This window comes from Rutidosis leptorrhynchoides, chromosome 8, assembly GCF_046630445.1.
Source record: "Rutidosis leptorrhynchoides isolate AG116_Rl617_1_P2 chromosome 8, CSIRO_AGI_Rlap_v1, whole genome shotgun sequence".
In the NCBI taxonomy this organism is placed as follows: domain Eukaryota; kingdom Viridiplantae; phylum Streptophyta; class Magnoliopsida; order Asterales; family Asteraceae; genus Rutidosis; species Rutidosis leptorrhynchoides.
In genome coordinates, this window is record NC_092340.1 from 89,050,588 (window position 1) to 89,060,688 (window position 10,101).

Sequence of the window (10,101 nt, forward strand, 5' to 3'; positions counted from 1 at the left end):
GAGAGTTGGGAATCTCTAATGCAACCCAAGTTCAATCCTCATGGGTTACACCATTAAAAAAAGACATAATTTCAAAAATCAAGTTAATAAGTCTTGACCTTAGTGATCAGACACAACACGTTTTGTGGCTACAAGTACAATAGTTCCCACAACTTAACCATGCTTAAACACTAGTACCATCCACCACTACTTGTAGTGAAATAGAGTGGCATGTGGTTGTACGCATACGTATCGATAACTATTCACCAGTATAAAGGTGAGGCTTTATGTGTGTGTGCATGGTATCTAACCCAAGGAGAAAATGGTAAAAGTACCAACTTGACCATACATAAAGACTAAGAGGAAACATGGAATAAAATAAGAAGAAACAATCATAGGAATAAAAATGAGAGTACAAATATGCTATAAGATCTGTAATGGGACCCATTGGATTATATATCAAGCATGTTCTTGGACTAGAGTATATGCAGTCAAGCATTCATGATTAAGACCTTAACTCGTGCAAACTAACGCAAACATTTCTTAAAGAATCAAGTCGTTTTCAGTTGTCCGATTGTACTCACCATTTTGGTTCCAAGTATGTTTTCTTCATTAAGTACTTGTGCTTCAGGCATGCGGGTCAGCACGACATATAGCTATTTGGATCCACTTAGAAGAAAGAATCTACTCTTTTCAGGTTATAAATACCTTACACCTTCTTACGTTCTTCTCAACCCTCTCTGCGTTTCTTCTCCTAAACTACAAGAAAGAACTCTGCTTTTCAGACATCAAAGTTAACAGCAAAATGGATACTTCTGATACTCTAAGGTAACAAGCATAACATGATGCATATGTTAACACTAATGTAGGACTTTCATGACATTCTATGTTATCAGTTTGCATATATGTTTGTGTATAATACTGATAAATGTATAACTATTGTTGGTAGTCAGAAACAACTTTTCAACATGATAAATAAAAAAAGATACCCTTACATATGCTAACTATAAATGACTTTATCTTGGGCAGGAATAAGTGTGCAGCATGCTATAGACAATTCAACAGAAAGGAGCACCTAGTTGAACACATGAGGACCTCATATCACTCAGTTCATGAGCCCATGTGTGGAATTTGTGGAAAACGTTGCCGATCATTTGAATCTCTCCGCGAGCATCTTATAGGTATTATACGATATATAATTGTTATTGGCTATTCTTTACTCACACGAAAAACACACAGTTTTTATTAATTTTACAGTTTTATCCCTTACATTTTACTTATTTTTTTGTTTTGCATTCATAAAGTAGAGATGTAAATGAACTATATATAAATTATTATCTATTTATGGAACTGAACAATTAATTTAGAACACTGGTGTATTAATATGGGACGGAAGGAGTATGCTATTTGCTCTAATTCCAAATCTTGTTTCATACAACATGAGTTTCACAGCATCAGTTAAGTACACGTAGAGATAATATTCCATCTTTTGTAGGCCCATTGCCAAAAGCAGAATGTGAAAGGGTGTTCAGGGATCGTGGTTGCGATATCTGCTTAAACATCTTTAGCAGCCGCAACTCTGTCAGGATTCACCGAGATACATGCCAACTGTCAAGTGGAAATAACGTAATACTTATTAAATCACATATATCCATTTTCCGACTAAGTACGCATGTCTTAATCAAAGATTATTCTTATCACAGGGTGTACTATACCGATTTGCTAACTTAGGCATCCAAGATGACTTAAGAATTGATGGCGGGAAAACAAGAGCCGTTGCCCTTGCCTGCAAAATGGTTGGTGGTGGTAGCGATGGTTCATTAGATTTATGTGCAAAAGTTTGCATCATAGACGAATACGAAAACATATTATTTCGGTCCTATGTCAAACCGCACCTTCCTGTTACACATTATAGGTATCTTTTTTATATTCCATTAAACAAAATCTTGATAATATAATGTTCTTTTGTTAACAGAAGCTGTTTATTTATACAGGTATGAGACAACCGGCATTCGGCCTGAATACCTCAGGGACGCAATGCCACTTAGGCAGGTTCAAAGAAAGATTCAAGATTTTTTGTGCAACGGTGAACCGATATGGAAGATCCGCCCAAGAGGCGGGAAAGCACGGATTCTTGTGGGCCATGGTTTGGATCATGATCTTAAATGCTTGGAACTGGAGTACCCTGTAGTTAAAATAAGGTATGCGCCTTCTTAGATAACTACCATAGGGACCATCCAAGTAAAAAAAAAAAAAAACAAGGGACCACACTAGACTACTAGTAATCTAATCTGGTACAAACCACAAGGACCATATATCCACGTAATTTGTCTTATATTAACGCGATTTTTCGATTACAGGGATACGGCTACTTACCCACCTTTAATGAAGACTAGCAAACTCAGCAACTCGCTTAAGTATCTCACGAGAGCGTACCTAGGGTAAACTTCGGTGGACCGTTATTAAGTGTATTACTAATAAAGACTTGAAGTTAACTAATGGATTTTATTTTTTATTATGCAGATATGATATCCAAAGTGGGATACAAGATCCTTATGATGATTGCGTTGCGACCATGAGGCTTTACAGGAGGCTGAAGTCTCAGGCTCATAGAAATGAGAATTATCCGCTGGCTACTGACCCACAAAATAAGAATAACTTTGCGACGTGGAGACAAAACGAGCTCGAAAGAATGAGTCCTGATGAATTATTTGCTATTTCTAGGTCTGATTTCTACTGTTGGTGCTTAGATACCAAAGATTATATCTGAACAAAGGGAATGATTGATTGGTATGAAGATTAAAGATGGCGGAATTTGATAGCTAAATTTGAGCTGATGGTTAATGATATTATTATTGATAAATAGGAATAAAGCATAAAAATTTATTCATATTTACAGTAGGTGATTATAGGGGAGATTTGTATTATATGAGATAGACAGATAGTATGTTGACGAGTATATCATCATGTATTAGATTTATTATGAATATGAATAAATACAAAGTATTTTGTGGAGAAGGTTCAAATATATCACCATCTGGGACCAAACAAAACTGAAATTAACTGTTATCTTTGAACAAGCTAGGTTTACAAAAGGTAACACCGCCATGTTTTAACAATACAATCACCAAACATGCTTTAAAACATTGTATTATACATCACTTCAATACACATTTAGTGGTGCACGGCTAAAACAGATGGCGTATATCGATTGTTGCGTTCTTTGGTCACTTGTATGTTTATTGTTTCTTGGGATCGGTTCTAGCTGTTTGGCTTTTGTGGGTTGTTTCCTTGTTAAACAATATTATGTTTTACTCGGTGATTGTGTTTTTCTTATAAGCAATATACATGGAACAGATATGAGATTTGGGCCCAGAACCGGAATCCACACTGAGTAAAAAAAAAAAACAGTGCAAGTTTGAGGTCCTATAAAATCGACAATCTCTGAGAACTGTAGATCTATAAATATAGCGATGACCAAACACATTACAATAGCGCCAAGTTACAAGTACAAGTTAAAAGGTGAAAACAATTCAATAAGATTAGTCATTTCCCATTTAAAAGATAAGGATTATTCATGCCGAGGCATCGGTGAAGAATTTGTGTGCCTCATTGTACCGTTCCACGACAATGTTGAAAAGAGGATTAATTGGTTGTAGAAGATTATCATAGGGACCCACCACCGAGTGCGGTAACGGTGGAGAATCATCATCTTTGGACCAACCATACTGAGCTGCCGCTAGACCACTAAGGCAATAACAGGTATGATAGTAGTCTTTGCTTTTCCCTGGTTTGTCTCTAAACCCTCCCTCCATCTATATCACCATAAATGCACCAACAACTATTCATTATATTAAATTCCATATATAAGAGAACCATATTTTCATACACTTGACTTTCAAGGTCAAACTTAGTACTTTTTACTCATAAGATGTAGATTTTGGACACGGATTCGTTATCCTGTTTGATCTCAAAGATGAACTTAAAAGTAAAAAGATAGTAAATACGAAAATGTGGACGCACCTGTGAGCACAAAAGGATATATTGCTGCAAAGAACGGCTGTTGAAAAACGGCTCTACTTCAGTATGCCTCTGGATGTGATCAAAAGGAATACTAGATGAATTTACTTGATCATCATCACTATTTTGTCCTGTGTATACACACACACACACACATATTATTATATATAAATATAAATATAAATATTGCTTCTTTTAAATAATGAACATAAACATATAAAAATGAAAGTTGGCTTACCTTCGTCATCATCATCATCATCATCATCATCGGAATTAGATAATTCAGATGATGTGGAACATTCATCGTGCCCTTCACTAGTGGCTGCATGTAATCTTTGTATCAACACAGCAGCTCCTCCCTGGTCAAAATGCATCACATTAATAAATTTTAAAATGAAACACAAACACTGAATTTATGTGACGTGAAACTAATTTTTATAAACCTGCCATAATGAGTAGCAACCATCAACCAACTTATTTGTTCTTCCCTGAAATCCACCTTCCCATCCTTGTCTGAAAAGCAACCAATCCTGGTTCAAACGATAATAAGCACATCAGAAAAACACACAAGCTGGAAAATCGGATAGCATAGATGTGTTGCGTAAGAGAATTAGACAGTCTTACAGTTAGAATAGCCAAGTCCAAACGGTTAACCTCGTCGATCAAAATCATTGTGGCCAACCCACAAAAGGTGTACCTATAGATACATAATTAAGGTGTTATGCACTTATGCGTGGTAGAACAAAATCAATATAATCAAACTCAGCATAAAGTTGTAAATGACTGAAACATACCCACCATGAGCTTCTGAACCTGGTTCACCAGCAATCCCACCTTCATAAGTCTGACAGCTGCTTGAATGATAATAGTGAGTATAACGTTTAACTTGTTAACTTTAAAGCTTTAAAAAAATAATAAATAAATAAACTGGTAGAAAAACTATAATAATGTAGATTTAGAACACATAAATTTTAAATTTTCTAGTGGTTCTAAAAGATGTTTAAAACGAATTTTTTTTCCAAATGCCCAAATGGTTCTATGAAAATCCAGCTTATTTCCACGTGCTTCTTCAGAAACCAATCAGGAAATTTTTGAACTGCAATTTGATAAAAGTTATTAATTTATATTTTCAAAAATCATCTAACAGATGAATCAGTAACTCTTAATTGAATGCGATCATGTACAGACACGAAATACTAAGATTTACATAACCAACCTTAAAATGTAATCTCCCACTCCTTCAACAAGTTCTTCATCTAATATATTTAAAACACTTGCAACCTGACATCAAGTATTCAAGTATTAATTATAAAATGTCTTAAACATTGAAATGAATTTTAAATCTTTCCCTGAAAAATCAACATAGGTGACTACAGTAGGGCCTCCTTGGTAACCCAAAATATACAACTGAAATGACTCTTTGCTACTACGATGTGCATATAAATGAAATATAAAATAATAGAGACGGAGGGCGAATTTTTTACTTACAGAAATGGCAGTGTAACAAGCACGAACATCGACTTCCCCACCATCATGCATACTGAAATATATGAACATTCAACCACCTTATTATATGGATACACAAGATCCTTCAATCAAGTAAATTTACATCAACTAAAATATTTGAATAACTCAATGTAGTTTTATTACATACCTAAATCCTCCACTATTGTGTTTCATTCTTCGCAGAAATGAGTGAATCTTGCCTCTGAAAAAATAAGAAACTTAAAATAAAATGATATGAGAAAGTCACAATCAAAAAAGATTCAACTATAAAAAAGCTTTTAACTAGATATGTACAAAAAAAACGCCGTCTATTGTTTTGATATGTAAACCACTAAGCTGTTGAAGTTAGGAATTTACAAAGGGTCACACTTGAGTCACATAAGTCGTATAGAATAAAAAGTGCTACAAAGAAAAAAGGTGTTAACTTGAGTTATATCTTATTGCTAACAGTAAGAAAATATAACTAAAGAGGAAACGGGTCACATGGTTTACAAGTCGGGTAAAGCATACTCAACTGTGGCTGTAACTGTTATGAAAACCAAATTGTTAATGTAGCTCAAGTGATGGCTAGTTAGAATAGAAAAGCAAGAAATATGTGGAAGTATAGTTGTCTTTCTGTAAAAGAATGAAGCTAACTACAAAAGGATGCCTGAATATCACCCACAATGTTGTAAGGAAAAGCTCTTTCATTATAACTTATAACCTTACAATAATAATACACGATGAATAGCCAAAAACGGTCCTTAAATATAAGACAGAGGGAGTAACTAATTCCACAAAGCAAACCTGTTAATTGATGCCAATGATCTACAACCGCCTAGAGTGATGAGTGAGTTAACAGCAGCATAAGTTGTTGCAAGATGCGGCATCTGGAAAAGGTAGCAACTGTTAGCAACGTTAAAATGAACCTCGACTCAAAAGTCAGAATATTTATGTCATATACATGCACTACAAGAATTAGTACACAAACGACGATAAACAGTATATGTATTCTTCAAAATAGTGTTATTGAGAAACTTCAAATTCTTAGCTGAACCTAATATTCAAATCATCGACCAATTAACAAATCCACATCAGACCATTTTATTACGAATCCATCTAGTATACCTAACCCATTAAGGTTATTATAACATCCTTCAACAATTAATAAGTTAAATATCGTAAATAAAAATAACTTACCTGCCCAGGTCCACCGCCATATCCTCCATCCTGATCCTGAGTGCACACAATCAAACAACATTTTACAATCAATAAACTCATACCATTCCAAAGGAACATACATATAATCTGCAACACTGCACGTTTAAAATCATCAACCTGACAACGACTTAAAAAGTCGATGGCGCTACGCTCCAAAGCAACATCAACAGAATCTCCCAATAAAGCAATCGAATGAAGAATCCAATAGCAGAGCCATGGCCGACTATAAAAAACATAGCTATGATTAATTGACTGTAAAAACTTTCATATTTATATAAATCAATGTATGATAGAGATATGTATATATACTTGGCATCCAAGACGGAAAACGAAGATGGGAGACGACGAAGGCCATTGATGAGGTACTCGATGTGATTACTGCGTAGCAGCTCTAACCTAATTGATAATTAATTTTATGAATCAATCGACAGATGGATACAGGATGGTATGTATATGACAAAGAAAGAGTTAGGGTTTAAAAGTAGGTGTACTTACATAACTGATTGAGATTTGGGAGGAATATTATAAAAGTTTTGATAAATAGAATGAACTTGAGAACTGAGTGCCCACTGTTCTTCCTGGCTTACCGTCGGCTTCCATTCCGATGACGACGATGACTCCATACCGGTCGTCCGTCCGACGCAACTTTCCGTGGGTCCTAAATTATTACGGTAGGATTTCCGCCCGATTTTGATGTTTATATTTAATATTTAATTTAATTTAATTTAATATTTAATATTTAATTTAATTAATTTAATTTAATTTAATATTTAAATACTTAACTAGTGAAATGACCCGTAGAATCACGGATTTTTTAAACGAAACAGTTTAATAATATGTTTTAGGTATTAAGTAAATGTAATTGTTATAGTCATTTAGTTTAATGACCCGTGAAATCACAGATTCCGACTAAGAAACTTGTAAGTGGGAGATAAAGTAAAATCGAGAAGAAATCATACCTTTGTAAGTGAGAAATAGTGAAATACAATGAAATTTAGAAGAATTATTTGTTGATATCTCTTGTTTTGTAGCTGCTAAATCGGTGTAGAAGATAAACCCCAAGTGGTCGTGCTAAATCGATGTAGAGAAAAAACTCTAAGTTTTGTGAGGAGTCGAGTACTGAGGTCGCGATAAAAGGAAGTTTCAATTTAAGAAACCCTAAGTATACCGTACCACAAGTTTTAATTTTGAAAAAACAAAACGTGAATAATTGGGGAAAACGCAAAAACCCCGTTTTAACCTGTGTTTGACCGTCGTTTGACCGTTTTTGGTCGATTTCCGTTGTTCAAACGTTTCAGGTACAAATGGAACGAATCATTCAAAAATCCGTCTAGAAGGCCGTCTGGCCCGTTTTTTACAACCCTGCAGAAGCATCGCTATTTCTTTTAAAAAAACAAAAAAACAAAAAACTCTCAATTCGTCTCTATTCGTCTCTATTGCTTCTGTATTGCTCCTCACTCAAATTTCGTCTCCACGTCTCTATTTGTGTGGAACATATGCATCCGAAAATTTTAAAGATAAACTACAAACATATTGATGTACTTAACTTGGACAGAATAAATGAACTACCTTAGCATACATATCTAACATAATGAATCCCGTAAAACGAACCTATATTTACTTAAGAATACAATATTTATATTTTTAATAAAAATTTTATTTATAATAATAATAATAATAATAAATAATAATAAAGTTTGCTTAAGAATTAAATATTTATATTTTTATTAAAAATTATTACTAATAACAAATGCCTCTTATAATTTCTTTAAACATTAAAATGCAATTTTTTAATAAAAGTTGTACAATATGCTTCAAAGTTTGTATATGTGTTAATGGGGTATTTTGTAAATGATTGTATAATTTGTTTTAAAGATTGTACATATGATAAGAGATGTGTTTTATCATAAGGTTGTACATAATAATTCAAATATTATACATATAGTTATGAGGGTGTTTTACCATAAGGTTGTAGATAACGTTTCTCATATTGTACATTTATTTAACATGTTTTAATTTTTATTAAATATAATAAGTTACTTTAATGACATCATCATGGATGTCTTAGAAATTTTCTTTTTATTTTTGAATTATTTTTAGCCTTGAAAATTATTTTTTTATGACATCATCAAGTTAGGAATTTAATAGATACTATAGATAGATACTATAGATATTTTTAATTTATTTCCATTTAATATTTAATTTAATTTAATTTAATTTAATTTCTAATGACTTCAAGTTTTCGTTATCTTTAATGTCGGGGAAGTCCATTCGATTTGCTAAGGTGGATGGAAAGCTCATTAAATCAGTCTCGAAGAGTAAGAATGTTTGCTTATGAATAGTTTCGATGATGCGGTCAGTTTTTCGGGATAGTTGCCTAAATTTCTTTTTGTTCTTTCGGCTCTATGTTTCCTTCGGTATTGGTTGTGGGCGTTTGTTTCTATATGTTGGGTCAATTTTTCTTTTTAGAGGTTCGTTTGTTTCGTTCTATAGTTTCTTTTTTGTCAAGTTTGTTATAGGTTGGTAATTTGTTTGTTCGGGACGTAAGTTTTGTTTTGTTGGTTGTGTTCACGGTTCTTATATCGCTCTTTTGAGTTCTTCATAATATCACAACATCTAAGTTGAAACTCTCTCATATTCAAACACCGATTCTAGACTATATCACAATCTTGGTGGTGCATTAGAGTTTCTAAAATTCATCATATGTAATAATACTTATGAGGTGCATCAAATTTACTTCTACATGGATGATTCGTATGAGCCTTACTTTCTTGCAATGAAACATATTATAAATTATTTTAGGACACCTAGGACTTATGTGTTAAAACTTCGTCCATCTACTACGGATCGCTTTATTGTGTATTGTTCGACTAGGCGGGTTGTCCTGAAACTTGACATTCAACCTTCGGGTTTTGTATTCCTCGAGGACAATTTAATCTACCGGTCCTCCAAACAATGTTGATCTTGCTCCAGTGGCGCGGCCGAGTGACGAGGCATTGCTAATGCAGCTATTCAAACTACATAGTTTCACAATCTTCTTCTTGTACTTTACTCTCTACCGTTATTTTTTGTTATAATGTGATTGTTATTTATCAATCTACTAGCCCAATCCAATATCATCGTACCAAACATCTTAAGATTTATTTATGATCAATCCATAATTAATGAGTTACTTAATTAAGGATTGAGTGCAATGAGATTAAGATGAAGGATGGGATGTTTGATGATTATTTTGGGCCCTGATGATCATCGTTCACTTTAACAATCAAGTGATCAACCACCCCGACCTGGTCTTGATTGTCAATTAGCATGATTCACCTCGACACGATGTAAAAATTCCTTGGGCAAGATCACAAGAGAAAATTACAAAGGTCCGGGCAAATGGCAGAGAATCAA

At 33.8% G+C, this 10,101-nt stretch overlaps 2 protein-coding genes across 2 annotated transcripts; one reads left to right on the forward strand and one right to left on the reverse strand.

Annotated features, from left to right (window-relative positions):
• Positions 1 to 750: 750 nt before the first annotated feature.
• LOC139864979 (RNA exonuclease 4-like) lies at positions 751 to 2,807 on the forward strand. The gene is made up of 7 exons (XM_071853528.1): positions 751 to 807; positions 1,009 to 1,160; positions 1,475 to 1,605; positions 1,683 to 1,894; positions 1,974 to 2,180; positions 2,340 to 2,420; positions 2,503 to 2,807. The coding sequence occupies exons 1-7, from the start codon at positions 785 to 787 to the stop codon at positions 2,747 to 2,749; spliced, it is 1,053 nt and encodes a 350-aa protein (XP_071709629.1). The 5' UTR covers positions 751 to 784; the 3' UTR covers positions 2,750 to 2,807.
• Positions 2,808 to 3,367: 560 nt separating this feature from the next.
• LOC139861732 (protein farnesyltransferase subunit beta) lies at positions 3,368 to 7,381 on the reverse strand. The gene is made up of 14 exons (XM_071850229.1): positions 7,201 to 7,381; positions 7,015 to 7,101; positions 6,823 to 6,928; positions 6,685 to 6,720; positions 6,292 to 6,374; positions 5,654 to 5,707; positions 5,488 to 5,539; positions 5,216 to 5,280; positions 4,794 to 4,850; positions 4,624 to 4,696; positions 4,443 to 4,529; positions 4,238 to 4,358; positions 4,003 to 4,130; positions 3,368 to 3,794 (listed from the first exon to the last, which is right to left on the reverse strand). The coding sequence occupies exons 1-14, from the start codon at positions 7,326 to 7,328 to the stop codon at positions 3,555 to 3,557; spliced, it is 1,317 nt and encodes a 438-aa protein (XP_071706330.1). The 5' UTR covers positions 7,329 to 7,381; the 3' UTR covers positions 3,368 to 3,554.
• Positions 7,382 to 10,101: the final 2,720 nt, after the last annotated feature.